Here is a 19700-nt window from a genome sequence, read left to right as displayed (position 1 = left end):
TTATAAGACTTCTGCTTAGTTTTTCCCTCTTGAATTTGATCTGATTATGTACAACTTTAATAAGTACTATGGATTCTAAAATACCATGCCCATTTTTCTACTCTAAGAGAGAAGAGGAGGTACATTCTTAGATAAGACAAAAAGGAAAAGAGGTTTCATTCCGTGCTGGCACCTAAAAATAGTGTTTCAGATGCTAAGTTTTAGGCAGTCATTAAGATGAAGGCCTGGCACTGGGCTGCATTTCAGAAGAGGGAGGAACTGACCCTGTGGAAGGCCGCCCTGCAGGCCTCCCACCTGCCGTGCTGTGAGTCTGTGGATGTCCTGGTGAGTAGAGGTAGTGACAGCAGTTGTGGCTCCCCTGTTGCTCTGGTTCTGACTTCCCATCTCCTCTTGAGAGTGCTGACCTGGGTCGCTAGCTTCCTTCCCTGATTGCAGCAGTCCTGGCCTGGCCTGTATAGCCTTCCCACCGCAGGCCTTGGTGTGGCCATACCAAACAGTTTCACCATTTCACCAGATAGATAGATTTGTGGTACAGCAGCAAGTGGCTTAGAAGTTCATTGGTCAATCATATTCTTTGGTTTTCACTACTATTCTTTAAAAAATTTGGGGCACTGCTAATTTTCATTGTATGTTCAGAGACTGTCAGCTCTTGTTAATAGGCATTGATGACTTAGCGGCTTATTCTCGTTACAACGTTTGCTTGGGAGCGTTTAAGAATGTTATGCTTCATATTTCTGACACTAAAATCTCACCAGGTGAATATTCTGCATGCGATCCAGTTTTAGAGATTTTTAAACATTAACAAACTAGAGCTAGTAGTTATAAGAAATGCTGCAGCTGTAAGACACTATTCAGTAACCTTACGTCTCTACACTTAGATGCGATTTGAATTTTTCCAATTTTCTCAGCTCAGTGACTTATAATTTAGCAGCTTCTTTCCTTATGACTGAAGAGTTTTCATCAAGTTATCAAACAAGTTGAAGTCCTTCAGTAGTAATAGTGACAGGCTAAGCGGCTCTGCGAATAATGGTCTTTTCTTCTCTGTAACAGATGTGTTTCTTTATACATGTGAAGGTCAGAACTGAAGAGACTTCTCTTTCCCTCCAGAGAAACGGCTTTTGAAATCCTTCTGAACCGTTACTCTTTCCTTGTTGTAGCGAAGCATTTCCTGGTTCTTCTAGTCGTTGCATCATTGCATCTTTTTGCTTCTCTTGCAATCACTTCATTCACGCCTGCTGTTTTATAACAAAACTCAAAAAGTAACAGGAAAATTTCTGGAGTCATTTTGTGAGACTTGAAAGGAATAGCCTCGCTCTTTTATTTCCCCACTGCTCCCAGTAAAGACATTGTGGCGTACCATTATCCCATTCCAAATAATACCTTCATTTTTACATAGCACTTGCTAGCTACTAAGTGCTTTCACAGATATTTTTTTAAAGTACACATTGCTGAAGGGGGGCAGTGGGAAGTTCAGAACCCCACGGATGTGGCTCCAGGCAGGGGAGTGAATTATTTACTGCCACTAAAGGTGTTTTTCTATGCTATGCCCTTTCCTGCCAGGCAGCAAGGTGGGCTGACTGGGAATTATGTCTCCCTGCCAGGCTACACAGAAACTAAGCAAAGGGTAAGACAAGATCACCCATCTCTTATTCCCCTCCCACCCTCAGCTTCCTCTGTTCCCTCAACTGATTCCCTTTCCCTCTGCTTTGACACTCATAAAATTCCCAAGTCCCAGTGTTGTGTTCAGAAATTCTGACCTTTATTTCTGACTTTATTTCTGTAGATTCTGCCAGGGTACCCTCAGCTCCTTGGTCCTCTTTCTTTCCTTTGCTTCTTTTATACCTTCCACTGTCCATCCCAACCCTTTCCCTCTTACTTCACTTTTTTCCTTCAATTAAAAATTTTAAATGTACTCATCCAAAAAAAAAATACTAAACCAAAAAAAAATATTTTTTTTTTACTCAGTCAGTAGTGTTTGCATATTAAGTTGTTATCTTTAGGCTTCCTAGCTCAGTCCCTGCAAGCTTTCTGTAAATTTTAGTTCCCTTCCTCTTACTTCTTCCCGTTTACCTCTGAGGGTGCTCAGAGCCTCCCTTACATAGATTGAGTATCTCTTATCTGAAATGCTTGGAACCAGAAGTGTTTCAGATCCCAGAGATTTTTTGCATTCTAGAATATTTGCGAATACTTTACCACAGAATTCTGAAATCGTAAATGCTATGAAATAGGAAACTTTGAGCTTGTTGACATCAAAATGTTTTCAGTTTCTTAGCACTTTGGAGTTCAGATTTTTGGATTAGGGACCCTAAAACAGTTTCCCATGAGAAAATTTATGCTTTGGTTCCAGATAAAAGGCTAAATCTAGAAAAACAAGACAGATGAGTATGTTCAGCTTTCAAAAGATAAGAGCTCAAGAAGTAGAAAGCTTTCTTTAAAAGATGCTTAGAGGATTGTTACAGAGAAGTGCGATTCAACTTCTGTCAACTGAGATCTATCTGCAGATGTATTTCAAAGAAGAGATCAGTGAACTTTTTTGTGAGAATTACGTGAAAACAGAATGCATTGCCTTCTGAGACAGTGAGTTCCTCATCACTAGAAATACTAAAAGATTAGTAAGTCACTTAAAATAGTGCATGAAGACAGTTTGCACGTAGGTTTGCAAGCTAAACCAGTTGTCTGACATTAAGAATCTAATTTGGACATCCCATTAATTGCTGCTTAGGAAACTTCAACTCCAGAACATCATTAGATGTTTACCACAATCTTTGGCATTGGAGAAGCAAAATTTAATTGAGAGTAGTTTAAATAAAGCCATAGACAAGATGCAATAAATAACATGTTTCCTGGTTGCTGAACTTTAGAAAACGATATAAAAGACATTAAATTCTGATTCTAGAATTTCCTTATTTAGTATTACATTTAATAATAAAAAATTTCCAAAATAAAATATTCTAACCATGGTTGACTTAACAGGTCATAATGATACTACTGTATCTGCTTATTGCTAAAGCAGATTTTTGTAATGTGTTGGTATCATTTAGACAACAGCTAAATGATCACTGTCATTTTGCAACTTTTTTATTTTAGCAGAAACATTGTAGCTAGACTCACAAGTAGTTGGCTTTGAAGATATACCTTGTGTCTGTGATCCTAAGATGCTAGTTAGTGCAACCTGCATCACAGATTTAATTAATTTGCAGAAAAAGAGCTGTAGATTTAACTCTCACCATACATTGTTTAGATACATAGTCTGAACCTAGGCTTCTTTTTGACTAGTTATGCACAACTTCCCTGTGACACACCGCCTGTCATTATCTACAGTAGTGCCTTGGATCACTCTGGAATCTTCCAGATTGATTGTATAATTTTGAGACATATCAAAATATGGAGTTTAGCGTGCTTGTCCTCTTTCATTAAACTTAAACTACTTTTTCCTTAACTGAGAGATGAATACTACACTTTAAACAATTCCTTTACATTAAGGTACAACTTAAGACAGACATTTAATGCTCAGTGATAAAGCCCTCCATGTAGCCTGAGTACATCACACCAACTTCTGCTTTGGAAAACACTTCACTTTGAGACCATTGACATTCTCTTTGCTCTTAATTAATGGACATCACAGGCTCGTCAGCACTGTATCATTGTGTAATCTTCTTGATAACATTTAAGTAACAAGTTCAACTCAAAGGCTATCTTTGTTGTTATTTTCACTAAGTAACTGATCAGCTCAGATGTCAGGTATCTCCTGTATACAGCTAAGTTTGCATGTACTCAGGTAAGAATAGCTGTATGAAAAACTCCCACTCATGCCTAGTGACTGTTAAGTTTCTCTTGACCTGCATATAAGAAGTGTCAATTTCAGAAATGTTAATATCTATAAACCTGTATCTTAGACTCCAGGAAATATGGTATTTGTTAATTGACTACATGATCATTATGAGGCAAGGAAAACAATATTATTTTGGTAGCGGCTTGGCCACATTTACATATTCAGTAATAGAATGCTTTCCTGCAAAAGAAGTAGTTTTTTCAAAAGTATCTTCATTTTGCAGATTCAGTAAAACTAGAATTTTTAAAATAATTTTTAAATAAATGCTATGGGCTTAAAGCTTTAATCAATTTTTGGTTGACTAATAATGCTTAATCTAATACTCCTACCAAATTTTATATTGAAATTTTATAGTTCAAAAGTTGCTATTTTATTCAAAACCAGTTCTCTTTAAAAAAAAATTATGGCCTAAATCAGACTTTTCCATACTGTACTGTGAAGGCTGAATTGTCAAGTAACAATTTCAGAAATACTGTAATACTTTTGAAATATTTAGAAAAGATAAAGGGCAATCTAAAAGGTTTGTAAAAGTTAATAAAAATGGTAATGGGAGGCACTGAGGATTAGACCCAGGATCTCACACATGCACACATGTATTCTGCCTCTGAACCATACCCCCTACACCTTAGTAATAAAAACAGAATTACCTCTTAGGAAATTGTTCTAACTAGGAAATACAAGCAGTTGTGTTTCTTCAGTATTTAGTCTACGTCAGTATGTGGGTCAGGTCCTTGATGTCTTTTCATAGAGTTAGAGAGGCCATTCCTAACTCCATTTTACTTGCCAGCCAGTTCACTGCTAAGCTTTGCCATCAGTTTATTGTGTCAACATGTCTTGGCACCCTGTGCTACTCAGTCTATCCTCTGAAGTTGCTAATTCCTCGTTGTCTGTTTTTGCTGATACACCCCTGTACATTTACTGTCACTTCACATCCACTCCTGTTTGCAGTTCTTGACATAGGAAATTGCATGCAGAATAAGAAGACTAAATTATGAGTGCATGGAGATAGTTATGAATGAGCAATATAGAGAGGAAAAATATAGAATGCATAACAGTGAAACCTAATTGCCTTGGACATTTTTTGTAGCAGATAAATGAGCCTTCCATTTGTTTCTAAATTTAATTAATGCAGCTCCTTTTTCACTCAGTCATCTCAGCTTAATAATCCCCAGTTTGTATGGGTGGTACCAGCTTTGCGTCAGCTCCATGAAATTACACGTTCATTCATAAAGCAAACCTATCAAAAACAAGACAAGGTAAGAGGATAGTAACTTTGATTATTTATTATAGAATTACTTATGTAACCTTCTAATAAAACATGGCTAAAATTTGTGAGTTTATGTAGTCACTCATGTCTTTATGATTATTAATGTAGTTGGTTTATGTAATCTTGAGCTTAAGCGTTCTGCTTTCATGTATGTGAAGCTTTTCTTTTGATGCATCCCTAACTCCTTTTCTGTCTAATTTGTTGAAATAATTAAGCCCACTTTAAAAAATTGGAAGGGTGTTTTAGAAATTTGAAAAGACTCAAAGACATGCTTGGTATTGCAAGATTAGTTTGCCTAAGGAGCTAAAGCTTTCTGAGTGTGATAGGTTTGGAAAGAAAAATCTGGAAATGTATATAGGATGTGAAATAACTCTTTTCAAAGATTTTGAATTTTTTTTAAATGAGGAATCACTTTTACATGCAAATAAAATAAGATAAAATATTAAACAAGTTTATTAGTTCCCTAGTGAATGTCCACTCCAGATTGATAATAGTTGCTATAAGAAATATGAGTGAGCACTTTCTCATCTGGGGTTATATCCTAAAATAACTGCAAATTGTCATACCACATTTCTTTTCATTGTTTCTGCTAAGAGCATTATTCAAGACTTGAAGAAAAATTTTGAAATAGTGAAATTGGTAACGGGAAGTTTGATAGCTTGTCATCGGCTTGCAGCAGCTGTGGCTGGGCCCGGGGGCCTGACTGGAGTGACACTCGTGGATGGCCGATACACTTACCGGGAGGTATCAGGCATTGCTTTTCTGTTTCATGATTTAGAGCATTCATTTGGCCTTTCCCCCCTTAAACTGTAATAGTAATACTTGTTAGTGTAACTATTAGCTGTCTGTGCAGTGACAGCACAGTTTTGTGTCTTGACTATAGGCAATCCAAGATAAAGTTTAGCAAATGGCATTTGTGAGTTAATCTTTCAGTTATTCACTTAAGAATTGCATATAATAAAGTAAAAAAAAGCTCTTTGTCTTTGATCTGAGGTAATAACTGTCTTGTGTGGGTAGTGGGTTTTACTTTTCAAATCAGTTGGTTAATAATGTTGTTTGAAAATTAGAAAAATAAGGGCTTGAAGGGAGGGTAGAGGATTCAGGAAAGAATACAACTTATAACATGTACAGGTACAAATTCTCTATTATGAATGTGATCATTATGTATATGTAAAATGTACCAACAAAATCTGATTTTAAAAAATTAGAAAGTATCCTAAGTCTCTAGTTGTGAGTTTGTGGTATTTTACTTTGAAATTACTGAAATTATATTGTTTTTACTTCTGAGATCAACCAGATTTGTAACAGACTTGAGGTACCTTCTGTTCCATTGACTGTCAACTAGTGAACAGATTTCTCCCATTGATATTATCTTAAATTATATATGTAAGGGTTGAATAAACAGACTTGTTTTTTAAAATGCAAGCTTCTGTTTCATTTTAATGTTTCTTTTAGTTAAGAATACCTAGAGTTAACTGATGAGCATTATTTCTTTTTGCAGTATTTAGAGGCACATCTGAAATTCCTGGCATTTTTCTTGCAAGAAGCTACCCTGTATCTGGGTTGGAATCGTGCTAAAGAAATCTGGGAGTGCCTTGTAACTGGCCAGGATGTTTGTGAACTAGATAGAGAGGTAGGAAGATGTGGGTAAAATAACACAGAAATGCTTAAATATTGTACTGTTGTTTGCTTCACATTTTTGATATGTCTCATGTCTTCAGTTTCTAAATGCTTCAGTTTATTGTTTATAAGCATAAATAATATAGGCTGGAAACTATTAAATGCTGGAAATATTTTGTCTAATATGTATCCATAATATAAGTAAATAAATGTATGAACACTTTAATACTTTTGATAGCATTCTGGATAGGATGCCTTATTCAGCCAAGTGCATACAGATAAATAATTCTATTTAATTTTCCTCCCTCCAGTGAAGTTAATTTTAAGTTACAACTAGAAACCTTTGACATCCTTAGAATAATGTTACACTTCCAGAAACAATTAAAGAAGAATCAGCACTTGGACAGACTTTTAAAACTATAATTAGACAACTAAAAATATGAAATCAGAACAGAACTTTCATGTTTGCAAATAATGATTCTCAGTTCCCTCATTTCATTTTACAGCAAGATTACTAACTATTTCATCAGATTGTTAAAAGAACTCAGTACATGATGATGCCTGGCTGTCCGTAAGCCTTCATGAATACTGGTGGGAAAACCCCAGTGTAAATTTCAGTGAAAAGTAGGGTGCACATTTTGTTTATTTACTTCCGGAATTCCAAACATTTGACTTTTGAGTGGTATCTTCTCAATTACGCAAGCTCTTAAGAGTATTAAGAATAGTAGGTCTTTCCATGGTGGGTTGCGGGCTGGGTATGTGCCTGAAGCAGCTTTGGCTTGACCTAGGAACTCTTCTCTTAATCCACAGCTGTGCTTTGAGTGGTTTACAAAAGGGCAGCACGATTTAGAGAGCGACGTGCAGCAGCAGCTCTTCAAGGAGAAAATTCTGAAATTAGAGTCTTATGAAATCACTATGAATGGTAGGAAAAAACTTAATATTTTTACTTTAGTTCTTATTCTTCCCTATCTTCCTAAGCCTCTTTCTTAGAAGCAACCAGTTAATTTGATACATCTTCTAGAATTTTCCCTGGACACGTACACAGATATATACACAAATAAATTACTTTTTACATAAATGGTGTCTTACAATTATGGCTTGACAGTTGAAGTTGTCTTTTTGAAATTCCTTAGTACAAAGGGCTTATTGTAGTGAAACTTTATCAAAGTATAGAACTCCTTCCAGTTTTTAGTTTTAAGCAGCTTTTAGTATATTCACAAAGTTGTGTGGCCATCACTGCTTTGTAATCTCTGCTTACTCTCATCTCTCCGAAAGGAAGTTCTCTCCCCGTTGGCAGTCATGTTTTATTCCTTGCCTCAGTTCTAATCTGTTTCTTTTTTCACAGAGTGGACTAATCTGGACCTTTGATATAACTGGACTCACACTGTTTACACTTGGCTTTTTTTTTGTTATGTTAAACATCAAAGCTTCCCAGGTTATAGCATGTATCAATACTTTGTTCCATTTTAGGAATGTATTAACATTCCACTGAGGAATTTTGTGTCTCCATTCTTCAGTGGATAGCAGTTTGTTTGTTACCATTTTGGACTTTAACCAGTAAGATTCCTATAAACATTCACTTTAAGGTTTCTGTGTTTTCATTTCTTTTGGGTAAGTGTCTCAGTGTCAGATTGCTGTGACATCTCATTAATCTTTGAGGAAGTGCCAAACTGGTTTTGAAAAGTGGTTGAACCATTTTATAATCCTACCAGCAGTGTATGAGAATTTCATTTTTTCCTCATCCTTAATACTTGTTACTGTCTTCTTTTTTTTTTTTTTGTAAAGACATCCTAGTGCACATGCCATGGTATCTTGTAGTTTTGATTTGCTTTTCCCTCATGACTAATGACTTTGAGCATCTGTTTGATATACGGTTATTGGCTGTATTCTTTGGAGAAATTTCTATTCTTTTTTTTTGTGTGTGCTATAAGTTGTGCTATAATTTGGCCTTGAAGTTGTGATCCTCCTCCTCCTCCCCAAGAGGCTGGGAATATAGGCATGTGCCACCACACCTTGCTTAATAATCAGAATTTTTTCCTGTTTTTTATTTGAGTTATTTGTCTTTTTATTACTGATTTGTGCAAGTTCCTTATATATTCTGGATATTAGCTTTTTATTAGATACATAATTTGCAAATCCTCCTGTTCCGTGGATTCTTTTAATTTGCTTGATAGTGTCCTTTGCATCACAAAAGTTAGTTTGATTAACTCCAGCTTACCTATATGTCCTTTTGCTTCTTACACATACTGGTTTCTATTGTTTTATTTTGTTTGTATTTTGGGTACTTTTGCATTGGTGCTCACTCTGTTCTTAAGCTCCTGACTCCTGGGCTCAAGCAACCTTCCCACCTCAGCCTCCCATAGCTGGTGCCCCAGACATTTGTCACCGTGACTTGCGCTGTGCACTTTGAATATTATAGCTGACAAATTATGAAGCATTTTATGTTTTTACCTTGTAATTTATATTTACGTTTTCACTGATTATGTGTTACTTAGAATGTATAAATTTTCTATAATTTCAGGTTTTAATTTATTTAAGACTTTTTTTGAAAATGTGAATCTCTGTGATCATCGATTAAAAAGACAAGGAGCTCAATTGGTAAGTACATTACTCTCAAATCGAGATAATTTGAATTATCTTGTAAAACTCGATATTCAGCAAAAATACATGTGTACTAACTGGGAGAACACATGCTTTTCTTTTTTGTTTTTAAGCAGAGGCTTCTTGCCCCACTAGCGCCCCTCCTCGGCCACACCAGCTGTTGCTGCTCTGCTGGCTTATCCCACCACGCTCGGCATCTTGCTGAGCTGTGGCAGTTGTGGGCTCTTACGGCTGGGTCAGCTTGGAGGGCAGGAGTCAGTGCATCAGATCCAGCAGTTCACACCGCCTCACAAGAAATAGAATCTTTATTCTTGGCAACTGAAAGGCAGGGATTGGAGGGAAAAATACTAGGAATAGACAGTGAAGCAGGAAAATGGAGATGCATACACTGTATACAGCTTATGTTTATGCTTACGTGTGGTCCTTAAAAAAGAAAGACAAACACTTTTTTCTTTTTTTTTTCTTTTTTAAATCTCTTTCATTTGTGAGCTAGCTTGCTGGGATGATACTTACAAAATCTTGTAGGGCCTGGATTTTGCTACCTCTCCACAGTGTTGGAAAAACCAGATTAAGTTCCAAGAATGGGTAACCACTTGTAGGTTGATTCCTTTTCTTTTTGAAGGAAAGCTTATGAAGATGGTACCCATCTTATTCCTGAGTTGTTTCAACAGCCTATGTGAGTAAAGGTCTGCCGTGTTTCAGAAATGTTTGGAAAAAATCTTTATCTCTTTCATGGTTCCCGTAGAGATTACCCAGCACTCCTGTGGTTGGTTGTTTTTTCAGAGTTCCATGTCTATACAGTGTTTCCTGCTGTTTTAATTCATACTGACCTAAAGAGGTGTAGGCTCAATGTAGTAATAGAAAATAATTTTCCATAGTTTTGTAATCCCAATGTGCTGTATAGTTTGTGTGTAACTTTAACTTTTTTCTTTTGAATAGTATGTAGAAAAGCTGGAATTAATAGGAATGGATTTCATTTGGAAAATAGCCATGGAATCACCTGATGAAGAAATTGCTAATGAAGCTATTCAGTTAATCATAAACTATAGTTATATTAATCTAAATCCTAGGTTAAAGAAGGTGAGTCTCCAAGGAAAGAAATTACTCACACAGAAAAGCAGAAACTTATATATATTTTAATTGATCGGTTGTGATCTTTGGCCCCAAAATACTTATTTTGATGTTTTTTTTCTTAATAATTATAATTGAATACCAAAGCCTGATGTTAATTTCTGTATGGTTCCTACTTTTAGGATTCAGTGTCTTTACATAAGAAATTCATTGCTGACTGCTACACAAGACTAGAAGTGAGTAACAAGTTTTGTTAATCTGTCTTTAAAATGAATGCTTTATTCATTTGATAAGTTGTATATTTTTAGATAGCATAATGCTGATGTTTACAGCTAGAGACTATTGAAGAATTTGTCAAGAGCACCATATTGAGGCGTAGAGAACAGATACCGTCGGAAATATGCTAAGCGATCGTTCCTTTTCTTTCTTACCACCTCTCTTCCTGTACTGCCCACCTCCCTTTTAAAGTATTCAGAAAGCAGGTCTCCTATACATTCCACATTTCTAATAGTCTTTTTTCCCTTTTCCTATCTAGAAACTTTATTTAAGCACTTGCTTTCTTTCACATTTCACGAAGTTTATACAATAAATACTATTAAAGATCACAGTGGGAAACTCAGTTGCAAATGATATTGGTTGTATTTGTCCATAAAAAGCTTGCGGTTTAATATTGTGTCATATGTATTTTTAGTGCCTTATTTCTAACATGATGATTAAAGCTTTAAGCATTTATTTTTACTGTAGATTTATGCTTAAGTTTTATATCTGATGAAGTCCTAAAGCATAAAGTGCTACTGCCCCCAACAGTCAATAAATTAATCTTCTGGTGATCAGTATGTGCTGTAATCTCTATAGTATTTTACATCTGCCTATATAAGATAGCATTAAGTATTAACATATGTGGGGCAGTAGTTCTTACCTGGATCTGGTTTTGTCTGCTAGTGATGTTTAGAGACCTTTTGATTGTCATAACTAGAAAGGGTCTAGCTAGGACCTAATATGTCAGAGGCCAGAGATCCTGCTGAATGTCCTGCAATGAATGTCTAGGATGGCCTTCTGTAACAGAATGATGCCCCGTATGTCAGTGGAGTCCAGGCTGAGGAGCCCTGATACGGAGCGAATACTTGTTATTTTACAGGCAGCCAGCTCAGCCCTTGGTGGGCCCACTCTAACACATGCTGTGACCAGAGCAACAAAAATGCTTACAGCAACAGCCATGCCAACGGTAGCAACGTCAGTGCAGTCTCCCTATAGGTGAGTGATTGCAGAGGTAAACACAGATGTGCAGCACATAAATATGTAGCGGAGTTTTTAACTTTTTCCCCCTCTGTGGATGTTTCTTAACTATGGGTTTTTTCATATTATGGAATAATATTTTGGTTGTGGCTTTAGCTCAGCGATGTAAGCACTTACCTGGTTAGCATGAAGTCATGAGTTCAATCTATAGTACTACTACTACTACTATTAATCATATGTTCCTTTCATACACCTCCAAATCCACATCTTAACAGTCTGTAGGTCGTCTCCAGAAATACCCAAGTATTGCTCTGGCCCTGTGCTCCTTCCTGCCTTGTAGCCAAGTTCTGTCACTGTGAAGCGGAAGCCGTCCTTATGTGGTCCACGCTGGTCTGGGGCTCCTGGCCTCACATGAGCCTCCTGAGTAGCCAGGGTTGTAGACAAGTGCCACTGGCCAAGTATCCCTCTTATGTATTTTACAGTACTTTCATTTTGTGTAACACAAGTCATATGTTTAGATGGAATAAAGATTTATTCATCATACACATAGTAACAAAATATTATACAGTAATATATTATTATATAACATTATCTATATAATACAATGTTTCCCCACCAATAATTTCTTAATTAGTCAAATCTAGGGTACTAATGAGGTAAGCAAAAAAAAAGTCTTTGTAAAGATGGTGATCCTGTTAAAATGATGCATGTGATTAATCTTAGTCAATGAAATCTGGGATGGTGGCACGTGGCTATCATCCCAGCACGTAGGCTGAGGCAGGAGGGTCCTTGCGAGTTCAAGACCTGGATTACAAAGTGAGCTCAAGGCCAGCTTGAACTGTACAGCGAGAGCTTGTCTCAAAAAGATCCCCCCGCCCCAAAAAAAAAACTTAAGTCAATTAAAATACAATAGTAAATGAAATTATTTTAAAATAATTTTAATGAGAGCTTTTATCCCAGATGTTTGTGTTAAAACTTAGAGCTCACATTGCTATTTAGAGCTTTCAGATATGAGTGAAATCTAAGTTTAAATGTTTGCTGAGCTCTTTAAAATAGTAAAAAGAAACAGTGCATGCTTGGAAGCATCATGGTGAAGTAACTAGCATACTTTCCTGGGGTTTGTGAGCCTCCAGGCAGGTGAGCAGCTCCACAGGTTGGTGCCTGACCCTTGCTGGGGTTCGCCTTCCTCGCAGCGCTCTGCTGCCCTCTAGTGAGGGATCCTTGCATAGTCGTTCTTTCCTCCTGGAAACACCTGATTTACATCTCTGTAGTCACTACTGGGGATATTGCTTTTTCTTTTCTAAACTTTCCTTTGAAAGGGAAATCAAAACAATATCCTTCCCATATTCTACTTTTTTACCTTTTTTAAAAATGAGTTGTTCCTGTGTAGCTCTACTTTTAATACAGAGGAAGTAAATAAAACTCCGTTCCCTCAGACTTCATTTTTAAGTGGCAGAAGGAGTTACAGGTTTAGTTCATGCAAAGAGTACTAACATGCTTTTCCCATGCTCATGTTCTTGGAAGTATGTCTGAAATATCCTTCACCCAGAATTTTTGTTAAGAATTCCTTATCACACGTTTGTAAGATTAACTCATCTCTGTTACTCAGTTCCTTAATGACTCATCTGCCAGATAAATCACTTCTGAGCTGTTGGGTTAGGGTTTCCAAACCCTGCTTCCTTACATCAGTGCACTCTTGTCTTATCTCTTCACTAGGTGCTTTTTATTCTGGATCATTTCATATGTGGCTGACTGCACAGAAAATTCATATATTTCAAAGCTTTATTACAAGCTTTTACATAGAATTACTAAGAATGTGTAATTTCAAAGTTGAATTTGAAGTAAGACATTGTAGTTTATCATTAGTTTTCAACTTTCCAGGATGCGAAATTGTTTTCGTGGAGGAGGGGTGGTTATGCTTTCTTCTGTGTAGTATTTTGCAGAACTACCTGTGATTTTATTAATTATTGAGACATAATTATAGCAGTTCACAATTAAATTATTATAGCACTTGGATATTTTCTATCTGAATTTCAAGGTTATAGTTCTTGCCCATAAACTGGAAGAATTTAGAATTAAGTGTAACTATTAAAATATGTTTAATCAACTGTTTCTAAAATAAAATTTCCAGGTGCTGGATATAGTGGCACACAGCAGTAATCCCAGCATCAGGAGGTCAAGCCAAGAGGGTTGGTGCAAGTTCAGGGCCAGCCTGTACTAGCCTGAGCTACATAGCAAGACCCTCTCTCCAAAAACAGCCAAACAAGCAAACAAGACATTTCCTAAATTGCTTATTGGAAAACTATTCCAGCTGTTAGAAAATGGTGATACCACTCTAATTTTAGAAATGCACCTATTTGAAATATGTAGACTTTCTGGAATCATAACCACTTACATTAAGGGCACTTGAATTTTTGTTTGTTAATATTGATGGGTATGGTGTTCTCTTTAATAATATATGAAACTGTGCCTCTATAAGCTGTTAAATATCGCAGTGCTATTTTTTTCAAATGATAGTCTTCAACCAAAAGAGACCACAGATTTCATTTTCAATTATCAGTTTTTATTTATGGTATACTTACTGGTTTGTATTTGTCTTCTCATTTTCAGGCAATCAGGACTTTGTCAGATTTCATGTATTTGTAGAGTTTCATGGCATATTTTAGTTGTAGAATTATAAGAATTAAACTCTGATTGTTCGTTATGGGAGGGCTAGGCCTGAAGACCGAGGTTGACTATACATGGAACAGCTGATTAAAATAAGGGAAGAAAAGGAAAGAAAGGGGCAGGCTTCTCCCTGGCTGGCCTGTGCATTGCAGCCATGAGCAGGGTGAACCACATCCTCATTTGGTTGAAAGAACAGTGTAGTATTTTCAGATTTCAATCTTTGACCATTGAGCACTGACTGTGATTGTAATGTTGTTGAAACAGATTGGAAATAGGGGCTGGGGGTTTAGCTCAGCGGCATAAGCACCTGCCTTGCAAGCAGGCGGTCATGAGTTCGATCCCCGGTACCGATAAAAATGAAAAAGACAAAAAAAAAAAAAAAGAAAAAAGAAACAGATTGGAATTGAGCTCAAATTAGCAATTCATTCCGAATACATTTAGCTTTTTGTTTAATCCATAGGTCCACCAAGCTTGTAATAATTGAGAGACTGCTACTTCTGGCAGAGCGCTACGTGATTACTATAGAGGTAGGCCTCTCATTAAGCAGCTTCACGGTACGAGGAGATTAAAAGTGCTGGGGGGTATTTCTGACTTTGAGTAGCACCACTGTCCATCTGACTTGTTTGATTTGTATCTTTCAAGGATTTTTACTCGGTTCCACGAACTATTCTACCTCATGGTGCCTCATTTCATGGACATCTTTTAACTCTTAATGTTACTTATGAGTCTACCAAAGATACATTCACTGTAGAGGTAGGTTAAACTAAGCTCTGGAGCCATGTTCACGGTCTCGTTACTTTCGTAAAAAGAGCGTTGATAGAGATACATGAATGATGATTTTTAAAGCTATTTGATAAGCAGATTTATAATAAAGACCTGAAATGACAGGAATCTAAGGGGTACGGGCAGATACATAAGTAAATGTATCCTGCTAAGTAGTGATAAGTGTTAACAAGAAGTAAGTAAAGCAGGCAAAATTGGTAGAGAGTTCTGAATATGCATAAGATTTTAGATGAAGACGGATTGGAAAAGTCTCTGAGCTGCCATTTGAGCAGAGACTTGAATGTAAGTCCTTGGAAGAGCATTTCAGGCAAAGGGAGCAGAGGATGAGTACAAAAAAGGAGGACAGGTGGCTGTGTGGGTGGAGCGCTGCAGTCAGGAGGTTGGAAGGCCTGTGCTCAAGGCTTGGGGTTTATTCCGTGCCACGTGATAAGAATGGTGGGGACTGGATCGGTCAGTGGCAGTGAGGGGAATCCCAAGGACTTCGCTTTAGATTGCTTCTCGGCTCTGCTCCACCTTCCAGAAAGCGGCCATGTACGTGGTAGGAGCTCACAGTTGTTTCACGAACAAGTGAGTGAATTCTGTCCCAGCAGTGTTGATTGTCCTCTGCAGGCCCACAGTAACGAAACCATCGGGAGTGTGCGGTGGAAGATAGCCAAGCAGTTATGCTGTCCTGTGGATAATATACAGATATTCACCAATGATAGCCTGGTAGGTGCCATAGCAGCTTTTGGCCCTTAGCCTGCTGTGAACACGTTCATCTTCTTGTCCCTCTTGGTAATTAGGAAACCATTTTTTGCAGTTGACAGTGAATAAAGACCAAAAGCTGCTCCACCAGCTGGGCTTTTCTGATGAGCAGGTCCTCACAGTGAAGACTTCTGGCAGTGGGACGCCCTCTGGGAGTTCAGCAGACTCCTCATCCAGCTCCAGCAGCAGCAGTGGCGGGGCCTTCAGCTCATCGTATGCCATGGAGCAGGTACTGAGGGACTGGCTGTCGTTTACCACCAGGAAGGTCGCAGTTAGCATCTTAAGTTCGGCCCGAACTTAAGGGTTAGGGGTTTTTGTTTTCTTCCTCCCTTCCTTCCTTCCTTCCTTCCTTCCTTCCTTCCTTCCTTCCTTCCTTCCTTCCCTCCTTCCTTCCTTCCTTTGTTTTCATGCTGGTGTTAGAACTCAGGACCTTGCACTTACCAGGCAGGCCCTTAGGCCTGTGAGCTATATCCCCGGCCCGGGGCAAGTGATCATGCTCTGTTCTCTCTGACAAGTTCTGACTCTGGAACGTGCCACTGAGTGGCTCAGGTTCGTCTGGGAGAAGATGTCAAACTTTACCAGTCTTCTGAATCTCAGAGCCTTCAGGGACATGGAAGCGCGCTGCCTGGCTCCCCACTACCCTCGTTATGTCTGCCTTCCCTGGTTCCCTGACTTGCCCTCACGCCCTCCTGCACCGCCTGCCTGTGCCCTCCCTTCCCTGGGCCTCCGGCTGCACACGCCTGCTTCTCGGAGCGGCTCTGAGGCCTCGCCAGGACTCCAACCTGTTCCTACTCTGAGTGCTGCACTTTCCTTCCCTTACTTTTTGTTTAACATGCTGTAAAATTTATTGTTCTTGTTTTTCATTCCTCCTGTAAAATATGAGCTCCACAGAAACAGACTTCTGTGTGTTTTGCTCCCCAGCACCTCCGCAGGGCCTAGACTCCGGGGTACTCAGTCAGGGCTTGGTCTGCACCCTGTGTCAGTGTGTCTGTCTTATCTTAGCACTGAGCAGGCTCCGGGGTACAAAGCTAAATATGACGTTCTGCACTTCGGCTTTTACTGTCTAGGGAGAAGGCTCATGGAAAGGAAAGGTATTTAAGGGTGCATAGGGGTTTTATTTTCATGGTATGTATTTTAATGTCACATGTAAGTTTTTCCATGTGACTGTGTCCTAGTTTATAGCATAAGCTGTATATACATACCAAAGAGCTTTTCAGGTTTAGTATGAATGTTGAGGGGTTTTAAAGTAGCCGTACTCCGACAGTAAGCCGCTAACAAATTCTCCAGTTGCTGACTTCCATAGGTGGACCGTGTAAGTTTCACCATTGGCTCATGAACAAATCTAACTTACAGTTTTCCAGGAATGGAACTTAGTCCTAAGTTAGAGACATAGTGTATGTAAATCTCAGTAGTATTATGATGGTTAGTTAACAAAAACAATACACGAAGCCTCTTCACTTTATATTTTAAACTCTCATTTATTGTGAATTTATTAAAAATCTTCTCATGTACAAATATATTCTATGATGTAGTGTTTTACTCCTCAGAGCCAGAAAATAGTGCGCTCGTCACATCTTTATCTCTTTGCAGTTATATCCACTTCATCTTTTCTGATCTTCAGAAGTAGCAGCTTAGCTCACACATGCTTTTGTGTTGGGGTGACTGAGTGTATATTCCTTTAATTTCGCTTCCAAGTCCATCACGACCCACTTGGCTGCAGAGGAGCTGCAGTCAGCTGTCGGGGCTGCTGCTGTGCACTGCCTGTCATACCTCTCCGGCACCTTCGTCCCTTCCCAGGCCGGTGGAAGGGAGGAACTCCTCACTGTGTGCCCTCTGTCCACTGAGCACTGCGCTTCCCTAAAACTCTACAGTGGCTAGACTTTAAGAAATAGGAATTTCATGGCTGTTTGGTAGAAAAAGAGAAGATTCTTTTGGAAGATGTATATTTATAATACTTTTGTTTTTTTCCTCAGGAGAAATCCCTCCCTGGTGTGGTGATGGCTCTTGTGTGTAATGTATTTGACATGCTTTATCAGCTCGCCAATCTAGAGGAACCAAGGTACACAGAAATGTTTGTGAAGTTTGAGAAGGAAAGTTACTAAGGTTAAAGAACCATATAACTTGTGAATTCACAGGTGTTTTACTTTATAGTTCATATTAATGAATCTGTTACTGAAACTGGCTTATGGGAACAAAATTTTTATTTAAAAATTTTCAGGATAACTCTCCGAGTACGAAAGCTTCTGCTCTTGATACCAACGGATCCAGCCATTCAGGAAGCCCTTGATCAGCTTGACTCTTTAGGCAGGAAGGTATTGTATCTGTAATAGTCATTTTACCAGGCTGAGACTTGTTCATGGGGAGCCGGAAAACAGACAGAAGCTAAACTCACAGTAAGGCCACATCCTAGCATCTTTCCCATATTTTGTCTTTGAAAACAATACCTTTGCTATAAGTGGAATTTAGAACTTCATGTTCGCTTCAAAAGTCTCCAGAGAGTCAGTGATGACATCAAATGTAGAAACAGAAAGAGCCTTTGATGTTGTCTCCTGCTCCCGGCTTATGGTGTGGATTAGAAAACAAGCCACAGAGGTGAAGTTATGATAGTCCAGGGTTAGGCTGGTTCTGATTCAGTTCAGATGCTTTTCTTTCACCACAAGCCTCTGATTGGTGCATGTCTGAGTTATTTTTAAGAATGGATGGTCATTTTAATTTTTTTGTTCCTTAAGAGATATCGGTACAGAGAAAATGTATTTTATCTGTCATATTGTTTAACTATTCTCAGAATAAATTAGAAAAAATTGTTAGAACTAATTTTTCTGTTTTAGTGGTTGAAATTTAGATCAATTCAATCATGTCATCTGTGGTTAGGTACTAATATGAGAAAGAAGAGAAGTAATGCAGTTATAAAATACATCACTATTATTAGCTAAAAAGAAATTTTCAAAATTACTGCCTTAACAGTACAATAATTTCTTTATCAATATCTAGAAGTATAGGTTGTAAAAACAACTTTAAATGACCTTGCTAGTGTTGCTTAACGTACATTATTAAATGTGTGTATGTAGTATTGGAGTACCATGCAACACTTAGAATTTGTATAATGTAGTGTGACATTTTGTTATGGTTTTATGAAGGTGTTTTTCAGAAAATTTCATTGATATGGCTTATATTAAGGAAGAAAACATTAGAATGTGGATCGGTATCTGTTTTTAATTTGTGCTTTTAAGGCATGCTTTTTTTTTTTTTTTTTCATTCTTTTAAATTTAGAAAACATTGTTGTCCGAATCAAGTTCTCAGTCTTCAAAATCTCCATCCCTGTCTTCAAAGCAGCAGCATCAGTCAAGTGCTAGTTCCATCTTGGAAAGTCTGTTTCGGTCTTTTGCTCCCGGAATGTCTACCTTTAGAGTACTCTACAACTTGGAAGTAAGAAACCTTGTTTCTTTTCATTTCAGCAGGTCCATTTTGGTTTGCAGATTCATGTTTTCCGATGCCAGAAATTAGTAAAAGTTTCTTTTACAGTATTATGTGATGATGTCTTAAAAAATGGGTTTTGAAAAAAATAGAAAATTGTTTTGCCTTTTTTGTGTGTGTGTGTTTTGTTTTTTGGTAACAGGGATTGAAATCATGACCTTATGCTTGCCAGCCAGGCATACCACTGAGCTAAAACCCCAGTCCCTTTTTTGTCTTTTGAGACAGGGTTTCAATATTATAGTTCAGGCTGGCTTTGAACTCACTTTGTAACCGAGGCTGGCCTTGAACTCACATTGATCCTTTTGCATCAGCCTCCCTAGTGCTGGGAATACAGGCATGTGTCACCATGGCTAGCCAGTTCTCAGGTTTGTTTGTTTTTTTTTTTTTTTTTTTTTTTCTTTTTCC

At 37.9% G+C, this 19700-nt stretch overlaps 1 protein-coding gene across 5 annotated transcripts in view; it reads left to right on the top strand.

Annotated features, from left to right (window-relative positions):
- Nucleotides 1-19700, top strand: part of Usp24 (ubiquitin specific peptidase 24) — a 140356-nt gene that overhangs the window by 57038 nt on the left and 63618 nt on the right. For 3 of the 5 annotated variants that reach the window (XM_063236559.1, XM_063236560.1, XM_063236561.1), the window contains exons 17-32: nucleotides 1565-1624; nucleotides 4981-5088; nucleotides 5694-5843; nucleotides 6601-6732; nucleotides 7530-7641; nucleotides 9241-9317; nucleotides 10260-10400; nucleotides 10574-10627; nucleotides 11530-11645; nucleotides 14755-14821; nucleotides 14937-15047; nucleotides 15687-15785; nucleotides 15877-16050; nucleotides 17795-17880; nucleotides 18040-18133; nucleotides 19092-19247. In XM_063236559.1, coding sequence (XP_063092629.1) covers nucleotides 1565-1624; nucleotides 4981-5088; nucleotides 5694-5843; nucleotides 6601-6732; nucleotides 7530-7641; nucleotides 9241-9317; nucleotides 10260-10400; nucleotides 10574-10627; nucleotides 11530-11645; nucleotides 14755-14821; nucleotides 14937-15047; nucleotides 15687-15785; nucleotides 15877-16050; nucleotides 17795-17880; nucleotides 18040-18133; nucleotides 19092-19247 — 1737 coding nt within the window. The remainder of the gene's footprint in view (nucleotides 1-1564; nucleotides 1625-4980; nucleotides 5089-5693; nucleotides 5844-6600; nucleotides 6733-7529; nucleotides 7642-9240; nucleotides 9318-10259; nucleotides 10401-10573; nucleotides 10628-11529; nucleotides 11646-14754; nucleotides 14822-14936; nucleotides 15048-15686; nucleotides 15786-15876; nucleotides 16051-17794; nucleotides 17881-18039; nucleotides 18134-19091; nucleotides 19248-19700) is intronic. The other 2 variants (XM_063236562.1, XM_063236563.1) reach the window with 1 other exon arrangement.

The sequence above is a fragment of the Cavia porcellus genome, unplaced genomic scaffold (assembly GCF_034190915.1).
Source record: "Cavia porcellus strain 051 isolate PalLab524CR breed Dunkin Hartley unplaced genomic scaffold, mCavPor4.1 scaffold_25, whole genome shotgun sequence".
Lineage (NCBI taxonomy): Eukaryota > Metazoa > Chordata > Mammalia > Rodentia > Caviidae > Cavia > Cavia porcellus.
Note: the sequence above shows the minus strand (reverse complement) of the source record. Positions and strands in the feature narration are given on the sequence as shown.